The 19,544-nt window shown below is 49.0% G+C and overlaps 2 protein-coding genes across 5 annotated transcripts in view; one reads left to right on the top strand and one right to left on the bottom strand.

The window, feature by feature from the left end:
• The window catches only part of DMTF1 (cyclin D binding myb like transcription factor 1), a 30,409-nt gene extending 27,676 nt beyond the window's left edge, over positions 1-2,733 (top strand). For both annotated transcript variants that reach the window (XM_086745429.1, XM_086745420.1), the window contains 2 exons: positions 448-595; positions 1,371-2,733. In XM_086745429.1, coding sequence (XP_086601555.1) covers positions 448-595; positions 1,371-1,480 — 258 coding nt within the window. In that variant the 3' untranslated portion in view covers positions 1,481-2,733. The remainder of the gene's footprint in view (positions 1-447; positions 596-1,370) is intronic.
• TMEM243 (transmembrane protein 243) lies at positions 2,560-11,665 on the bottom strand. 3 transcript variants are annotated; one of them, XR_015258244.1, is made up of 5 exons: positions 11,544-11,665; positions 5,503-5,553; positions 4,518-4,622; positions 3,010-3,241; positions 2,560-2,675 (listed from the first exon to the last, which is right to left on the bottom strand). XR_015258244.1 is itself a non-coding variant. In XM_086745451.1 (4 exons), the coding sequence occupies exons 1-4, from the start codon at positions 11,619-11,621 to the stop codon at positions 2,664-2,666; spliced, it is 246 nt and encodes an 81-aa protein (XP_086601577.1). In that variant the 5' UTR covers positions 11,622-11,665; the 3' UTR covers positions 2,560-2,663. The 3 variants fall into 3 exon arrangements, 2 of the variants coding, with proteins under 2 accessions (XP_086601577.1, XP_086601564.1); XM_086745451.1 differs by lacking the exon at positions 3,010-3,241; XM_086745438.1 differs by lacking the exon at positions 2,560-2,675 and having other exon boundaries at positions 2,736-3,241.
• Positions 11,666-19,544: the final 7,879 nt, after the last annotated feature.

The following is a 19,544-nucleotide window of genomic DNA, read 5'->3' as shown; positions in this document are numbered from 1 at the left end:
GCAGGGATTGTGCAACCAAGTATTAAGTTCAGGTAAAGCTATTGTGTTTGTGGAGCTGGTAAGTACTATAAAAGTACTGGTTCAGTATCTCAGAACATCTAGACACCAAGTAGTGGAAAAGCTTAATTATTCCTTTTTATAGACAAAACGTTTGGCGTACAAGGGAACACTTCATCACTGCCTTGCCGTCTCTCTTTTCCTGTCCCCCTGCCCTCACACTGCTCACAGAGTAGAACTCTTCTCATCTTGTTTTTAGATGCCTGCACTAGGATGAAACATGCCCTATAAATGCTGAAGCAAACGAGCTCAGATGCTGACATTTCCATTTAATGAGATAAAATTCATCCAGGGAGTCTATTGCTTATTATGGAGCATGGCTGACCAAAGGTTTTTCTGTTTGTGCTACCAAGAATACACTCTCATCTCCTGTTGTTCTGTGTTGTGCAGGACCTAGGTTCTCCAACGATAGAAGAACAAGTTGATCAGCCTACAATAGATGATGAGACTGTGCTTATTGTTCCTTCTTCTCATGGTTTTATCCAGACAACAGATGATATAGACAGCGAATCAGTCTTGCCCCTGACAACTCTAACAGGTACGCTAGTCCTTCACGTGGTTGATGCAGCAGCTAGGATATATTAAAGCAGTATGGCACTTCTGAGTTCCTGTAAGCAATGCTTTGCTCTTAAATAATTTTCCATGTCGTTGCTATGAAACTTTAAGCAAATTGGTTACCCCCACTTACATCAGTAGAAGTGGAAGAAAGTCCCACATAACCTTGTGGGAAAAGCATTAGAACAGCAGCTGCTTCATCACTGCTGAGCTGTTTCCGTTGCCCTTGAGCCTTGAATTAGTACACACAGGGTAATGAGTAACTCTTTCTTTAGTGCGCATTTCGTCATGCCTGGTGCTTGAATTAAATTTGTCTGAGAAGACCAGAGGCATCAGAAATGCACTTGATGCCTCTCACCGTGAGGGGCTGGGCTGTGTGGGGGTGTGTTTGCACAGCACTCGCTTGGAAGGGCTCGCTAGCTTGTGCCATGCTTCCCAATGCCAAGAGCCATCTCGGACTTGGAAGCAGCACAGATGTATTCTCCCACTGCTGCACCTTCCAGAGGAAGGGTTCTCCTTGCAGAGCCGTCAGAGGGTCAGCACAGTAATACCTCATGGATCCAAATGTGAGTCATACTGGTTGCATCCATATTAGTTGTAGCTTACGTTGAAACTAGAAATTGAGGACTAGTTTGAGCAACATTACTTAAAATTGATTAAAATTCCAGACTGCATTTTCTGTCTCCTAAGTGTGTATTTTCTATCCTGTTGTAATGGCACGGTAAATAACAGTTCTGCTGCACTATGTCTCCTGACAGATCCTATCCTACAGCATCACGAACATGGGTCACACATCATCGGCTCAGCCTTGGGCAGTCCTGACTCAGAAGATTCAAAGGATGTTGAAGATCTAGTGAGCTGTCACTGAGAAGCAGCAATCGTGTCCATTTTCTACTGACCGTGTTTGCATTGTGACATTAGTTACAACCCTGTGCCACATTTCCAAAGAAAGTAGTCAGTCCGCGTCTTTGAAAAGAGACTTCCAGTTTGAAATGACTACAGTGCACTTTCTCTGCTCAGGCTATTTACCTCATTTGTAAAGGGTTACAGAGCAGCCACCCGGAGCCTGATGTGCTACGTCTCAGCCAGGGTGTTTTCAGTGTTTTAAAGAATCTGTGGCAGTACTCACTGCTAGGATCCACGTGGTCAATTCTGATCTGACTTGTTACCGGTGTGCTGAACAGCACATCGGAAAAACTGGACAGAAGCCAAGGATTGTGGACCGTAGCCTCTTGTGCCACAGCAAGAATTAGTTTGCACATGTTTCATGATGAATGGGTGAGGATTTCTGCACTTACTGACTCTTGTAATACATGGAGTAAGAGACTGTTACATTTCAGGAAGAAATATATTCCATCAAAGACTTCAGGGAGCATGGGCAGCATCGGGAAGAAATGGTCTGTATTCCCATCTTATCTGGCTTGGGAGTACGTCTACGGCATAGGAAGAAGACACAGATGCTTATGGGACTTGCCTGGTCTGCTTGTTCCTGAGGAGTCCGTTGCTGGCAACGGGTAGAGCTCAGAAAGATCACTTGTGGAATTCGGTTTTTTTTATTTTATTTTTTATTTTCTTTTCTTTCGTCACTACAGCAAGCTGAATAAAAAGGGAAGGGCTATGAGAAAGGGAAGCTACTGGGATCCACCAGCCTCCCCCCCACAAGCTTGTAACTTCTTTGAAGATTGTTGTGAGTAGGCTGGAACACTTATCTCTCTCGCTGTTTACACAACACTACCAGCCACCTCTCCGGAGGTGATTTATGCAGCAAGTGAGGAGATGGGAGGTGGTATGGAGGTGGCAAAGTCTTGGAGAAACGGCTCTATGAGAATAGGGCGTGGAGGCAAAGGAAGCCAATTAATTCCTACATTCAAGGGTTGAAACAGACACTAGGCTGAGCAGCAGCCTGTTAGCTAGGGGTTGAGAGAAAAAGCTATAGAAACTAAAGACTCATGTATAAATTATTTTATTTATTTCTGTAATTAGCTCTTCATAATCAAGAGTTGGTCTTTTTCAGTCTGTGGTTTTGTTAATGTGAAAAATAACTTGTAGTTTCAAATGGTTGCCTAGGGAACAGAAATAATTGTATATTCAGTTTAAACGAAATAAAGAGTATTTGTCTTACGTAACTGTAAGATGCCATTTATTTATACTGCTACAGATCCTTGCAATGTTGCAGTTTATTTGTACAGTAATAAAAAAATGCAGTTTTTTCCAAAATGAAAAAGCTTGTGCCATTCTGAAACATCAGTACAACTGGAATGTTCATTGAGTGCAACAGTAGCTCTTCAAAAAAAAGCAGAATGTCACATCTTATGGCAATAATTCTCCCCAACAAGAGGGACATTACATATACATTTACATGAAAATCATGTACTGATTTATCCTTGCACAACCCACTTCTTTCCTCTCAGGCTGACTGTCCTCACTTAAATGTCTCGAGTAGAGCTGAGAGCCGAGCTGAAAGCCGTCTGACACAGCAGCATCATCGCTGGGTATTCCGTGTCCATCATTTACCCACTTCATGGAAGTACAGGTTGGCACATATACATAACATGACAATAGAAAATAGTATATAGTAAATTAAGTTCCTAAATTTAGGTTCCAGGTCTCCTTGTCGATACCAATAGATCTAGAAGAGAGGAGGAGTTTGTATTAAAAGGCCAGGTACTTTTTCTGAGTAGACTTTCTATAGTAACTGAACTGACAACTTCTAGAAGTTCATTTGTTGGTTTGGGTTGTTTTGTTGTTGGTTTTTTTTTTTTTTTTTTCTCCTGTAAAACAGCCCAGCTTCATCTGACTAAAGAAGACAAGGTGTGGAGTCCAGCTCATTTTCTTAACAATTAAGAAATACCACCTCTGCTTTCTTAGCATGCTTGTGGAATACACAAACGAGAATTCCGCATGGTGTTTCTCCCCAAAACAAGGCTGGCTGTGAAACCAGGGTGCCAGGTTAGCTACAAAGACATGGGTTACCTTGTCAGTTTTGTTGTAAAGGATAGATGAGTTGGTTGGTTTTGTTTTTTAAACATTCAAAACCGGCTACACACTGGTTGATGAGGACAAATGTCAGGTTTTGCACTGCACAATCTGTCTTGGGCAGAGTCATGGCTACCAGCTGTAGAACCAGAAACTGGTACTGACGAGGCAATGCAGAGTGACTTCCCAGCTTACCCAGCAGTGCGGGGCATGAGCTCAGGGCCACAACTGTTCCAGGTCACAGCTGGAGGAGGGAGAATGTTCCATGTATGAAAAGCTACAGCAGAGGAAGGAGCCACTCATGTCCCTGCCCACAGCAGGGGGGTTGGACTACAGATGGTCTTTGAAGGCCCCTGTCAACCCAAACCATTCTATGAACTCTGACCTGCCAGTTCCCTTTGCTAATGCTTGGGACCAACTCTTCTAGGATGTCACAACTGCTGAGTAGAAGAACCCCTGCTACTACCTAGATGAAAGGCCACCTTCTGTAGCTTCCTGCCACTGTAACTCATCCCCTGTGCCTCTGCAAGGTTAGTGACATCTGCAAGTGCCTGGCTGCCCCCACCACTTCCAGTGTTTTGCTCCACTCCTTGTCTTCTGCAGTGCAATCCATCTCTGCATTCCCATCTCACTGCTCTGCTCCCCAGTTTCCTACTTTGTATCTCCACTGCAAGCTACGGGTGGCACTGTCACAGAGGTGACAAGCCTTGCACCACAGATGGTCTGCAGAAGTCAGGTTAGTTCACACGCTTACTCTGCAGTAAATAGGAAACTGCTCACCCCTCTTTCATTATCAACTTGTTTTACGGAGGCAGGAAAGTTTCTAGGAGAGTGTGAAAAAGAAGGTGGCACCACGTAAAGCAGATTCTATTCAGCTTTCATCCTCACTCACACTCAAAAGCCTGCACAGCAAACACGGCGGTACTTACAAGTATGCCAGCAGAAATGCAACACAAGGAGATGCAGAAAGCGAAAAATACATTCACGGGTTTTGGAGGTAGTTGCGGGAAGACAAAAGCACTGATCAGAGTGACCTGTATGGAAGAAAACAAAAAATGAAGATTTAGCTCTCTTCACAGCTGCTACGGGAAGAGGCTCACTGCGACGGCTGACGTACCGCAGTGCTCACATCCAGCATGGCACACTCCTCCCTGCTCTTTAACTCCCACCATGTGAAGAGCTGGAGGGAAATTTAAAATTCTGGAGGAAAATTGCTTTGACACAACTGCAGACTTAGGGGGTGCAGAAAAAAAAAAAAAAAAAAGAAAACTTTGCTACTCTGGCTCGTTGCTGGACACTGTCCTCCAAATACCCAGTGAGCCAGCAGGCACGGGGGTGCATGATGCCCATGAAGGAGCATCCCTTCAGCCAAGCTTTCTACCAGCTGGCACCCTGGCTCTTCCTAACGCCTCTCTGCACCTCGGCTCACAGACAACGCTGCCGTCATGGACCACACAACTGATGTTCTCCAGTCACAACGGCATTGGGTTTGTCTTTAAAGCCTGGGGAAAGCATAGCTCGAGACAAAGTGACAAACTTTGGAAAAACTCCTATAATCCGTAAATAGAGGGAAATAAGCCATAAATAGAGAGAAATCAAGAGAAGCAAACCAGTTCTCCTGTGTCATAAGCACTTTGCCATCTCACCCAGCTTCACATTCAGCCGGGATGGACAATCTGCCCACAGACTTGGGGCTTTTTACGGCACAGCCAGATCTTAAAACATGGCCTGAAGAAAGATATTCTCCTTCCCCTGCTGTCAAAGAGTTTCAAAACACAGATGCACCCCAAAGTAACTACCTGGGCCCCAAACTACAGCCTGTTCGCTCAGTGAAGTTTCGCTGCCTGTTTTGGGGAGGAGCTCTGGTTTTCACCCCGTTTCCTAAGGGAGGCACAAAACATGGGAGATACTTACTACAAGCAGCAAGGATGTTAAGCCGCCAACAACTAGATTGATGACTCTGTCCTGAAGAAGAGAAAGGACAGTTACATGCATGCCTTGCCAATAAAACAAACAAACAAAAAAAAAAAAACAAAAAAAAACCACCACACAGAACAGTAACGGACAATGCCGAGAGCATCGCATCAGCCAGGACCCACGTTATCCCCGGTAACATCATTGAGGCGCCCTGGTCAGCTCTGGCACTCAGGAAGGTTTCCCTTGACTCTGTGGACCTCAGGAAGGTTGTACTGGACAAGTCCTTGTGCAGCAGGTTTGGTCATTTGCAATTGGCTTCTTCACTGCATCCAAATTGAATGCAGTTGTGCAAATCCTTTTAAAAAAATATTTTTAAAGTGGGAGTCGTAGACGGAGGTTATCACAAAAAGCTTATTTTAGCCTCAGTGCCTGAGAAGGAATAGCTTGATGGTGTCTTAGGTGGGAATTTGTGGGCTGCTGGTAAGGAGGCAAAGTGTTCCCCACAGCTCAAATGTTCTTTTCTAACACCAGCAGACCCAAACACGTCTCAGAGTGGCCCTGCTTGGACGCACAGATAACTCCACCCACTTCTTTCTGCTGCTTCCCAGCAGTATAAAACATCTGGCCAGGAGGAGACAACCTTTTTGCACCTGGGAAGAGACATCCCTTGGTGTCACCATCGCAATCCCACCTCAGATAGCATCAGGGCAGGGACCAGCAGTGACACCGGACTGCGTGACCGCAGGCTCGGAGCAGCATGCAGGGCAGGACCCCGTACTAACGCACTCACTGGAGCAAGAAACGACTTGATGTGAAAGGGGAGCATTCCCACCCCTGCCTCTCCGCTTTCTTCATGCTGCTGCTCGGAAGATGTCCAAAGACATCCTAGCCAGCGGGCAGGGCAACCCAGGCTTCCCTGCACCTGGTCGCATGCCCTTCTTCCCCTCCTGGCATTACATTCAGGAAGCTGAATGAAGTAAAGTGAAGAAGTAAAGTGTGGCAGCAGTGGGGCAGGAGGAGAAAGCAGAGAGCAAAGAGGAGGAGGCAGAGCGCCAAGCGTGCTCTTGCTCTCAGGAGCCCACCAGCCCTGGCCTGAGGCTCGGTGGAGCTCAGGTCCCCGAGCTTGCGGCCCAGTAACAGCTGTGCCCTGCTCGGTGGCTGTTCAATCCCTCCAAGCCCCGAGGGTAATGGCCACAGCAAGCTGAGTTTTAAAAACTTCTTCTATTAGCCCCCAGCTCCTCTGCGTAAAACCAGGCCATTCATGCTCCTACAGCTCAGAGGCCCCAAGCCGTGGGGGCACGGCAGTGGCTGCAGCAGTGGGAAGGGACCCAACTCCATGGCAGGCAGGCACGAACCCCTTCTCCTCACCGCCGTTTCCGCACGCGGTGTCAGCGATACAACAGAAGCCTCTGGGAGCCATCCACGAGGTACCCACCACCCACCCCAAAAATGAGCTAAGAGAAATAAACCCAGGCAAGTAACAGAAGCAACTGGGTGAAATGCAAGCGCACTACCTCCATGAGAGCTCTGGGCGCCTCCACTTAAGCTAAAATAAAGTTAGCTTTGAGTTCTTCAGTTTATTTAAACCAGACCATATGTGGAGGGGTCCCTGCCCCAAAAGCAACTCCACTATCGGGCCCTCCCAGGAGAGGACGGCGGTTTTGCTCTGCCTTGCCCTGCAGACCCATCTGAGCCCACCGAGGCGGTTTTACAGAGGGAGACCGGAGTTTGCATTTGGGCTCAGCTCCCCAGGGACGAAGGGGGTAGCAGGAGGTGAGCAGCTGGATGCCTTCTCCCTTTGTGCCGTGGGGAGAAGGGGTTTGAACAGCAGAGGAAGGGGAGGGAAAGCTGAGCCATCCCGTAGAGTGAACCCAGTGAGCTGGGACACAGCCTGCTCCGCACCGACAGCCCAGCCGGGATGGACACACGGTCATGGCTGCGGACAGGATGCACCATCCAGAAACTCAGCCGTGATTAGGTTTCTCCTAATTAACTGGAGACTTGGTGGCAATTTTACGACAGGGAGAATTCACCCATTTTGCCAGGCCAAGAGACTGATCTGCCAGGAGAAAACAACGGAGTCGGACTCAGCGGAGACTGCAGAGCGTTTCTCTCTGCCAGTTTTACGTGGTGCAGGGATCTCTCGCCTCACACCGCCCAGTGATGGGCACCGCGGTGACCGCTGGATCGGGTACGGATGCCAGCAGTGCAGCGGCTTTGCCGTGTGGCAGCCAGTCCCTGCAGGTCCGGACATCCCCTTCCCTGCAGTCGCTAAAATTTTCCAAATGCGCCGCAGGCAGAAGAAGGTATTTCAGGAGCTGGGGATTACAACCACTGATCCTGAAATCCCAGGCTTGGCAAAGCGGCGAGAGGCTGTATTCCCCGGTGCCCGCTGACACTTCAGCCCCGGGCAGCTTAGCACAGCAAAAAGGTTAAAAATACACAAGCAGAGGCCGAGACGGCTAAAGGGATTGGGGATGACGGAGCCTTTCACCTCCGCGCCGCGTCCGAGGCTGGGCAGACGCTCACAGATCCCAGGCACGCAGGAACGGGCTGTGAGGAGCCATGTGTCCTACAAGCCGCCTCACCCGGCTGGCACAGCCAGCTCCTGCAACCAGCACAGCTGATTCAGGGAGGATTTTTCTCCAGCATCACTAGGTATTGTGATAGCTGCTAGAGTAAAAAGACAAAAAAAAAAAAAAAAAGAACAGCAGCGTGCAAACCAGAACAGCGAGCACGTGGGCTGCTGGAGGTCACGTGCACGGGTCCAGGGTGCTCACACGGACACCAACTACGGATACAGCCCGGCAGCGCGCGATGTGTTGATGGGGATCCCTCCATCTGCCTCTGGGCAAAAGGGAGACGAGGTCAGGAAGCATCAAGTCCTGACAAAGCAGGAGGGCACAATCCAAGATCTTTCGGGATATGAGTCAGGGTTACTTTGAGCAAGAGGGAAAGCGAGGCAGGACTGACAGTGTGTCCAGACCATTGCGCCCGCAGCATGGGCTTTGACAGAGCCACAGCTTTGTTCTTCTCCCTGTTCCAGCTCAGCACCTCACATCCTCCAAGTTAACGGCTTACGGGCTGAGCCCACGGGGAACGACCTCCCGGCAGAGGCTTGGCCAGGACGGGGGATGGGCTGGTCCCTTGGAGGGTGGGTACCTGCTGGCATCTCTGCAGGCATGACGGAAAAGCCATTTTGGTGCCACACATCAGCAAGTGCAGACGGTCACCAGCACCGGCAGCGAGACGTCAGCTCGCTGCAGCCACAGGGGACACCGTAAGCGAGTGCCAGGCTGAACTCCCTGGAGCAGCGGACAGTATACGCCACGTGTGAGAAGAGCTGGGCTCAGGGCTGGCCACCCTCCCGCTGCTGCTGGCCCCTTGATGGCTCCTCATGCCCATCCTGAGCTGCTCAGTCTCCTTCTACTTTAAACTTCTTTCCCAAGAAGTCCTGCACCCGTGATGCTCGCTCTCCTCTTTGCCACCTTCCCACTCGCACCTTTGCTTTGCGTCGTCTCATACCCGCTCGCTTGCCAGTGCTGCATCCCTAGCGACCACAGCTGAATCCACAGCGCTTGGCGTCCATCAGCCCCGTCATGCTACACGCCCCTCTTCCCACCAGAGACCTCTTTGGTCCCAGCTTGCCCCCAACCTCTGCTCGGCAGCCGGCACAGCAGAGCGAGCTTGGCAAGAGCAGCTGGACCACAGCTGGGGAAAGAGACCGATGCTGCCGCTCAGCTCTCTCATCCCCATGGGGTGGCTTTAGCTCCAAAGCCACCAGCTTGGAGACCAGGAGAGCGTAAGAAGGCAAGAAGAGGGCATCCCCATCCCTACATCCATCTCCAACTGCGAGCAAGGGTGCAAGACCCCCAGTCTGGGTGCGGGGCTTCCTGGGGCACAAGCACTGCCCCTGCCCCTCCCCATGGCCTCGTGCCCAGCCCAAGCAGAGGGTCCCAGTTTGCTGGCACTGGGTATCGCTTGCAGAGACCCAAAAGCGGAGCCATGCCACCGGCACACGCGCTCCTCCCAGCAAACCTGCTCCCATTTTAAGGCAAAGTTTAGCTTCACCGTTTCTAAGACGGAACACTTCCAGCTGCGGACTTCACCAGCATCCGTCTCCAGGCAACCCCAGTGAACGACAGAGGAAACCGCTCCAGGCCAGCACAGCGATCCCTTGTCCGCCCAGCACCGCTGCGGCAGGGAACGGCCATCGGCCATCGCCACTCCCAGGCAGCGAACGGCCATCGGCCATCGCCACTCCCATACGAGGGGTTCCAAAAACAGCCAGAGGAGACAGGCAGGGAGGAGGTAACACACAGGACACCGGATCCCCATTTAACCCCAGGAACTGGAATTAGCATCCCATGTTTATTATTTACCGCTCTCCTTTGTGAGCGGAGCCACAGCCACAAAGAGACGGGGGGTCAGGGATCGAAGGCTTGACCTGGGCTGGAAAGTTCGGGGTTTGCCTGCTGGGATGGCTGCCCGGCTCCAACGGCACATCCCAGTCCCCAAAAAAGTCCCCAGCCCTGGAAGCTTCCCAAAATCCCAAAGCAAGGACCAGCCAGCACAACCCCAACGCAAGGCACCGCTCCAGCAGATTTCCTATCACCTCCAGCGCTCCCCATCAGGGCCGGCACCCACTGGCAGGGGAGACGAGTCCCCCCTCAATACATCCTGCCTGTCCTCCTGCTATCCTACATCATTCTGGTTTTCCCAAAAAAAAAAAAAATTTGGCAGGTATCACTTGATTTTTCATGAACATTATCATTTTAGCAGCATTTCCAAGCATTGTGGGGAGGGAGATGATGCGCTTCACGCACTTTTGTGAGTAACTCAGCGCAATTTCCGCCTGCGCCCCTCCAAACCCACCCGCACGGTGATGGGTAACCTCTCCTAAGAGGGGACAAACCCCAAAGCACCAACCGCCGTCACCCCGCTGGAAACGGGTACGCACCACCGGGTATGGCGATTCCCGAGGGATCTCGGTGCCGGCCAGCACTCCAGGGAGCCCCCTCCCCAGCGCAGCCCCCCGAAACAGCTCTGAGAGCTGCTGGGCTGAGCGGCTTACGGGGGATTGACACCTGACGAGTCGCCGCTGCCGCACGTCAGCCGCTGCCGCGCACCCAGCCGAGGGAAAAAAAAATTAATTTCCAGGAGGGCACCGAAAGCAGCCCCCCCATCCCCAGCAAAGCAAAGACCACCCCCCCAAAAAAAAACCCAAAAACTTTAGTGAGGTGCAGAAGGGGGTGCTGCAGCCCTGGGTCCTGGTTTGGGGGCTGCAGGGTCACACAGCCTGCGCCCGAGGGGTGTCCCCCCCCCAACACCGGGGCTCGCTGCACCCAGGGGCTCGGGGAGGGGCGGTGGTTTGCGGGGGATTATTTGGAAGTTTATTTCTTGGGGAGGTGAATCCTTTTTATTTGGGGAGGGGTTCTCACTTTGGTGGATTGTTCTGGGGATTTGTGTTGGGTTTTTTTTTAAACCTGGGGTCTTTTTGGTTTTTTGGGGCAGTTTTGATGGATTATTTTTATTTTGCTTCGGAGCACTGATCAGGAGGGGTTTCTTTTCCTTTTATTTTGTTCTTTTAAGTAATTTTCCTAATTGGAAGGGTTTCTTTCTCTTTGATTTTGAGGGGCTCCTGTTATATTTTTCCACTGGGGTGCAGCTTTGCTGTGGCTTTACTGATTTTTCACGCTGGCTTGGGGGGGGCTGAGGATCTCCTTCCTTATTTCCCGCGGGATTTTGTATTTCTTTGCAGGATTCGGGCAGGTTGCTCGCTGCCGGGGGTTGCTCACCACCGCCTCGCTCGGCCCACGGCGGCGGGGGGGGTGGGTCCGTTATTTGGGGGAGATTTTCGTTCTTGGGGGGGCATTTACGCCAGCGAGCAAGGCTTACTGCTGCGTTTCCGTTGCCCGGGTTTGTTTTGAGGGAGGGGGGGTGCTTTGGGGGTCCCCCTTTGGGTTCCAGGCAGCGTTTTCCCCTTCCCCCCCGGGAGTGAGAGCCGCGCACCGCCCGCCCGCCCCCGCCGCCCTTACCCTGGCCGAGGTCTCCCCGAAGAGCGGGCGGTTGTCGGGCCCGCCCGTGCCGTACCCGCGGGCGGCGAAGCCCTCCATGGCGCGGGGGCGCTGGGCCGGCCGGCGGGGGGCGCGCCCGCATCCTGCGCCCCGGCTCCGCGCCCCCGCCGCGCCGCTCCGCGCCCCGCCGCCGCCGGCCACGCCCCCTCGCCGCCGGCCACGCCCCCCGTCCCTTAGCGATCACGGCAGGTGGTGCCGAGCCTTGCGCGGGCGCGGAGCCGTTCCGCGGGGCTTCCGCGGCTGCGCAGTCAGCAGCACCGGCCCGAGGGTGGAGAGGGTTAAGGTCACCGGTCATTATGTTTATTTGTTATTCAACAAAGTCGCGTTATTTTAGCGAATCTCAGTATTGATGATGATAGTGCAATCTGCAGAAATTAAACTTTTTTCCTGTTTTATTTCATGTTTAATTTTCATTTTATTTGGTTTATTTTGTTTTGTTTTAATTTGTTTTATTTCACTTTGTTTTGGTTTATTTTATTTTCTTTATTGTTTAATATTTATTTGTTTATTATTTATTTATATTTATATAGTTATATTTTTATATTTGTATTTATTTATTTATTTATATGTCTTGGGGGTTTTTTTTATTTTTGTTTGCTTTATTTTGTTTGACTTTGTTCAATTTTATTTTGTCTTTCTTACTTTATTTTTGTACATCTGTCACTGGCGGGGGCCCTCCCAGTCACCTGCAGGTGTTACCCCCAAAAATGAGGTAAAAGGCAGTGATCACCCCCGGAGCCGGGATGGGTGGCCGCGAGGTATTTTTGCTCCGTGCTTTGGCCAAAGTTTTTGCTCAGATTCACCAAGCGAAACCCCGTGCGCTGCCTTCGCTGCGTCTAAAGCTTGCGGCTGCTTCTTCAGAGCAGAAGGCAGGTTTGCATGCAAGAAAGCCTGGGGAGGTGTTAGTTTTTTAATTATTATTTTATTTTTATTTAACTTATTTTTATGAAATTTATTTGTATTCATTTTAAATTTTATTATTTTTAATTAATTTTTTTTTTTTTCCGACTGCGTCACTCGGACTCACAAAATATCTTTCCTCTTGGATATCCCCAGACCGCCATGGCTACAACATTTCTTCAAGTGCATTTTAGGATGGAAATACACCAATTAAAATGCACAAAATGTCACATCTCCCAGGACAGATTTTACTTATTTGCTCAGACTGGGTCTGGTGTTTCCTCCCAACCCCGTTCTCCCCCACCACACACCTCTCCACGACTTCCCAGGAGGTTTCTTGCCCTGAAAGACAAATTCCACTAAATATCAGTGAAATTTCATAGAAATAACATGGCATTCCCTTCTTGCTGGATAGAAAAGATTTGGAGGGCACATCTGAGGGTAAAAAGACCGAAAAAAAAAAAAGAAAAACGGCTGCAAATATTAATTTTCTGTGCAATTGTTCAGTTGGGGGTCAATTCCTGCTCACCCCCAGTCACCCAAGACCCCCCTTTAGGCCATTGGTCGCAGCTCGTGGGAGCTCCCCAACTCTTGAACAAGAGTCCAGTGAAACCAGTCACTTTTCTTGCGAAACATCCCAGTCATTTTTGTGAAAAGCGAAGCCAGGGCTGTTCGGCCTCAGAGCACGTGCTGTGTACTCAGCTCCACTTGATCTCCACTCAGTCTCCTGTGGTCAACACACTTGAAGGCCAAAGCACCACAACTTCAAAGATGAAAGGTATTAAATTCAAGAAAGGCCAGAAAATTATCAAGATTTTGACAAACTTGACTTCGTCCTGAGCTGAAGTACTGGGTGGAAAGTCATAAAAACCTCCTGTAACCCTCCAGCGTTTGTTCCCACACTCACTCTTTGGTGAAGAAGGGTCTCCAGGACTCAGTGGAGAGACTCTTCATGTCATTTTGAACCACTCGGAAAAAAAAAATCCCATGGAGCAAAGGATGTGGCTTCCTGACGCACGAGTGCTCTTGACCTACGGAAATCTTATGCTTAGTTTTACGCTCATTTGTCAGCACTTAAGTTCCTGAGCAGGTGCTGGCTCTGCCCAGGTTAAATACTGAGGGCTTCCTCGGGTTCGGCTGGGGCCAGGGAAGCGCCGGGTTGCTGGAGGGGAACAACCATGGGAGTCCCCTGCGTTGCGTACGGCATTTGTGCTTGGAGTTACGGCTCAATGGAACAAGTGGGCACAATGGCTATTGACTGATTACCAGTGATCACGAACGAATGCAAAACACAGGCAAAACCTGGTGAAAAATACAAACTGCTACCTAAACACAAATAGCATCAATAAATAGTTAATAGATGAGGTGAAAATGTCAACCAATGGCAAATACAGTCTACAGTAACTGGATTTTGTAAGACAAATAAAACTATTTATCTGTTTTTTCACCAGGGGTTTCACTTGCGTAGCTCATTTCAAGGGTCCTTTCATGTTTCTGGCCAAGGGAGGTAGGTCGTGCTTGTCTCAAGCTCTTTAGGCCATAAACTGACAAAAGCTCCCTTTTATTGCTTCCTTCCTTACTCATCACCTCCACCTCCAGTTGCTTGAAGCTCTAAGATTTTGGTATGAAAGGTGTCTCCATGATGTTTGACTCCACAATGCAACAGCCTGTGGCCTTCAGAGATGGGTCACAGCCCCAGTGATTTGGTGCCATGGCAGCACCAAAATCACAGCTGGGCCTCAGTGGTGGTGTAGGACAGCCATGGCTCCCGTGGGCTGTCCTGTGGCCCTGGGACCAGCCAAACACACCTTGAAGGGGACGAAGCGCTCAGGTGTCCATGCTGAGATCAGAACAGGTGAGTCACGAGCCCGTGCTTTGCTGTCATACCTCATTTTTTTAAATGCTACACGTCTTCTCCACTCAACCAGTCTGCCTCCCCAACTGGACCACTTGCTCATGCATCAAAACGCTTCTCTGGGTGACACGTTGAGTTAGTAGGCAGCAACTCTAACGTAATCAGTGAGAACCTGGTTGAGCCATTAGCGTAACAGACCCAACAGCTACCACGGCGGCTTTAGCAGCTGATGCAGTCAAGTGTCTGTTTTCACTACACGAACGGTCTGAGAGATTGTGTCCCCTCCAGTGGATCACAACTCTCGTTCAGCACACTGTGTGTCTCGTGGAACTGGGCCCTCTTTCTCCATAGGAGGCACGCTTGGATCATGAGGTAAGAAATGTCCCCTAGGACCCGGTCTGTTCCATCCGAGAGATGACGCTCCCCGGCAGCAAGTAACTGAGCGAGACCGCTGCTTGCGCACGTGGTCCCGTCCATGAGTTTCGGTCTCTCTGTCAGTGCACAATGCAGCTGAATTCCTTCAGAGGCCGGGAGTGAATAACTCTTTGTAGCAGTAGTCCTCAGGGAAGGGAAGGAGCAAGCTAAGATTGAAAGGCTTCTCTGAGAGATCGGTTTTCGGAGGCTATACAGGAAAAACAGCAGCGAGAGGAGTGTGAGTGTATCAAGACTCACGGGTTGCTTAGGGAAAAACAGGAATTTCTGCCCTAAGCTGAGATTTCCTCCGTCAGAAGTGGCAAAGGAGGAGGAAGCTTTTGGTGTAGGTCATGTGACATCCATGAACAAATGTGGCACAGCAGCGACCGAGGCTGATGTGATCCGGGGAGAGGAATTTCTGCAGGAAAAAGGAGTAATTTCTGCCCTGGTACCAGGTACCAGTCAGATCTCGTCTGCAGTCCGTTCATCGTTTTGGCCACTCAAGCTCAGGGGAGACCGTTTTGTTCTGAAATGGGCATCAGGAGGACCTCAACGGTGGGATGATCAGCACAAGGGTCTTCCAAGGGAAGGCTGGAAAGCTTGGCTTGGTTGGCCCTGCGGGAGGGAGGCCAAGAAGGGACAGTGCGATTTCTACACACGGCATGGGGAGGAGTGAATGCTAGGGAGTGAAATGCTTAAGCTAACGGGTTACGTCGGCACAAGAGCAAATGGCTGTGAAGGCTGCATCTGTACTATTGTGTTCAGACGGGGGGATTTCAGTCAATCAAAGGGGAGCAGCTCTAGGACAACCTTTCAGGCAGAGTTGCGGGGAGCAGAAAATCACGTTGCATTAAAAATGGAGTTTCACTGACTTGTGAAAAATAGTACAAAGTGGAGAAAGGGGATTGGCACTGGAAAGTAGGCATCTTTTTCAACCTGAAGTCCTCTTGCATATGTATCAATCTTCAGTGAAAAGCACATAGGCTTTTCAGGTCCAAAATAAAAAAAAAAAACAAAAACCCACAACCTGCTTTTTAATGGAGGCAATAATATAAAAAGAAATCTCAGATTGCAAAGGTTTGTTCTGCTCAGGTTGGACACATTTTGCCTTCCCTTGTTCTTGTTTGGTGCACTTCACATTTATCATAGCTGGCTGCGGCTGAGCGTTAGCAGTTCCAAGGTTTACGTGCCGAGCTTGAGCTCTCCTTTCTCAAAAACAGTCCTGGCATTGCTTCCAAAAAATAGATTTGGCCCATAAATTGCAGAAGGCTTCAGATTCTCTTCAGAACATGAGCACCGTAGGCTTGTGAAAAAAAAAAAATACTGTCTCCTGTAAAATATTTTATTTATTCTAAAGGCCATCGTGTGGTTTTTCCTGTACTCTGGGTGACAGTTTAATTCAGCACATACATGACGATTTTAATCTATCCCAAGGCTAATTGTATATCATTGTCATCGGCACTGCTGCCCCCGTAACTCATCAGCTGGCAGTTCGAGTCCCAGGGCGGAGGGCAGTAACGCCTCTGTGCAGGCAATGCTCTCGTTAGCTCCTCACCCACCCGGCTCTCTGATGCTCTGCGTGTCCTGTCAAGCGATCTGAGGCGCTGGGTTTTCTAATGCGTCAATTTATTCTCTAACTCTCTGTTAGCGCTGGCTTTCTGCTGCAATTTATCTCAGTCGCAGCCCCAGCAACAACAGCCACTGCTCTCCTGTCTCCTTCCCCGTAGCGATTTCAGCTTCCCAACACAGCCGTTAGTGATTACAGCCTGGTAATTGGGTTTTGCACCATTAAATCAGCCTTCAGCTCCCAGCGCGCTGGCCCTTCGGCTATCCAATTTGTCATGCTTTATTTGGAAAGGGTACTATTTTCTTTGGAGCTTTCTAACAAAGCTTCCGCAACCCAAAATTCCTAGAGGACTCAGGAGTTTGTTTTCACGTGCTCTGAAGACAAAAGGGAACCAAATTAACAAACTTGCTTCATTACAATAGACCTTAAACTCCTGTCTGCCAACCCCCAACCCAAGGAAATGCTCTGGAAGAGGAAAAAATGGACAATATGTTTCCGACACTGGGATCCCTCCCTGTTGTCCCAGAAGGGTTGTGTTTGTCTCCTACGGAAAGGGTCACCAGACCTTGGCAGATCATCAAGGGGAAAAACAGCTTGAGGACTTCCAGCACTCCTCCTCCAACCCAGAGCAAGGGGGCATGATTTTTTCCAGTTAATTCTGCAGTGATGAGATTGTACGTTCTTTACCTTTGCACCTGCTAAGGGGATGTGTGTGCAAGGAAACGGGGTTTCTGAAGGTTGCATGTGAAAAGAGAAGAGAAACCAAAACCTGTGTGTTTTGCAGTTCCCATGGTCGGTTTTACTTAGTAGCTGCCTGTAAGGACTGAGAGATTTTTAAACTGGTACCAAGTGGTGTTACAGGCGTATTCAAACTGAAAAAAAAAAAAAAATCAAAATTCAGCAAAAATATTTCTAGCATACTCTAGCTGTAAGCTAGTGATCTAGCCAAAGCCTTGCTTGCTTATCTCAACTTACAGCCTGGGACGTGGGGAGCAACACCAGCCCAACAGGAGGGGGAAAAACAATCATGGCTTTTTATTATTTTTAATCTCCTTTGCAATCAAGGAGAAGTTTGAGGGAGGCAGTCAGCAGAAGGAGGCATGAGCTCACGGATTTGGTGCGAGCCTCAGCCCAGGGCATCCCTCCGAGCTGGGAAATACAGGCAGCGGGCTGGAAACGGTACCGCAAAACTACTTCATTTTGCTTTTTCCACATTTATGTTTAGCGCCTGGAGATCAGATGAGAGAGTGAACAAATGAAGAAGCTGAAACATTCACAGTCAGGAATGTGTCATCTGGATTATTAATTGTGATCTTCATTCTCCTTTGGGTTTGAGTTCCATGAGGGCTCTGGATTCTCCCTCTTTTACGTTATCTTATTTAATGTATCACAGGAGCTTTCCCATCTGCTCCTTCGTGCCTCAAAATTTCAACTGAAAGAGTCACAGCTTTTGATAAATATAGAAAAAAAAATCTTCAAGATTTTTTTTTGTTTCGAGAAAAATATATTAAAAAAGAGAAATGTTTCATTAAAATAAATGAATGTATACATATATCATTAAAATTTCCCTTTGGAGCCTCTGATATGTGTATAAGCAATTTAGCAACACCCAGATCTTCTTTCAGGCTGGTGACAGACTGTAACTGGGGCAGCACCTGTGGCCCTGCTTCAAAACATCCCTTTGAAGAGCAGAGGAAGGATACTCAAACCGACACCGGCCGTTTCCGTGTCTGCAGCCCGTGCGCCCGCAGAATGGTGAAACCAGCCCTCTCCCCTGCTGTGTTTGAAAATTAGACATCACTTGTCAGCCCAGGGAGGGTGGCAGTAACATCACGGGACAATTTGGATTGTTTGTGTATTTTCAAGAGGAAAAAAAATGTTAATTTTACTAAAACACAAAAGGACATAGAGCAATAGTACCACACCCCGATTTTGCAGGTTTTCTTTCTTGTTATTTAAGCTTTCCACAGTGGGATGAACAGGAAATAAAAATCTCCCCATCCTTGTCCTTCCTCATTAAGTGCATATGGTCCCTTGGCACCACCACATCCTTGAGATACGGAATTTTGTGATGCTCTCTGCAGAGAGGTGAGATGAAAGACCTTCCTCACCCGCAGCCAGCATGCTTCGCCATGCCAGGAGAGGTCATCCCACCAGCAGCGAGGGTCTGCATGACTCCTGCACCATCCCAAGTCACCTCAAGACTGCCTGGCAGCCAAGAGCATCCTGGAGAAGGAGATTTCCTTCTCCAAACTCGGTGTTCCCAAGGCACACGCTCCGTTAAACGAAGGTTAGCCATGAGATGGCTAAAACACCTCCAGACTGCTGCCTCCTGTGCTGAAATATTTCCAGCTGGCACAGCCAGCAGCCACAGGCTTTTTGCTCTCCGTGGGCTGTGCAGGTCAACACCCGCGGCAGCTACAGCCTCTGAATTGAAAAGCAAGTCATTTAAACCCTGTTTGCCCTCGGGAGCTGTTATCTTACCAAAAGCTCATGGATGTCACGGAGTCTCCATCCCATGTGAGAGATGTGAACCTCTTGTCATCTCGGGATCTTGCACAGCACCACTCACTGTTTTTATTTAGGTAACTCTGGGCGGAGATAGATGATAGCGGTTAGAAGCTGTGTTAGTCCTCAGGTGGTAAAATAAAATGTTCCAGAAATAAAACCTCCCGGAAATAAAACCTCCGAAGCTCTTATTTCTTCATCTTTCCTGTGGCTCATTGCTGACACTTCAAATCAGGCAAGATGCATCTGATCAGCTGAGCACAGAGGAAAATGCCTTCTAACCCCTTTTCTTTATTGATAAAATCCTAGTGTAACCACTTCGTTAATTTATCCCTGGAGTCCATTTATCCAGTCTGGTCTCATTCCTTTTCCTTTTCAGTAGTAGAACATGTTGACCCTCCATCAAACCTGTGGCACTTCTCCAATTTTCCAAAGTTTGTTAAGATCTAAAAATTAGTAAATTAGAGAGTCCTGAGCCTCTGGTCTTAATACTGGGAGTGTACATGACCCCGGACTTCTCAGCTGAAAGTTTCTATTCAGCAGGTGATGCTTAACATCCTCCTTGGTTACAGGTGAGAAATTACTCCATGTGGTGTGGATGGATCCTCTTACTTTGCTCTGATATAGTAAAGCAGGAATTACGAATATTTGGTGAGGGTTTTTCCAGCTGAAGGATTCAAATGTTGAAATTGTAAGTAATAGAGAAGCTATTCCTGAA

The sequence above is a fragment of the Chlamydotis macqueenii genome, chromosome 1, assembly GCF_036417535.1.
Source record: "Chlamydotis macqueenii isolate bChlMac1 chromosome 1, bChlMac1.mat, whole genome shotgun sequence".
NCBI lineage: Eukaryota > Metazoa > Chordata > Aves > Otidiformes > Otididae > Chlamydotis > Chlamydotis macqueenii.
This window is presented reverse-complemented; position numbering and strand designations above follow the sequence as displayed.

Coding starts and splice junctions, on each gene's coding strand:
- TMEM243 (XM_086745438.1), bottom strand. CDS start 11,621: ATGGAGGGCTTCGCCGCCCGCGGGTACGGCACGGGCGGGCCCGACAAC. Junction 4,623..5,502: donor TAACATCCTTGCTGCTTGTA/GTAAGTATCTCC, acceptor TCTTCCATACAG/GTCACTCTGATCAGTGCTTT. Junction 3,242..4,517: donor GCATTTCTGCTGGCATACTT/GTAAGTACCGCC, acceptor CCTCTCTTCTAG/ATCTATTGGTATCGACAAGG.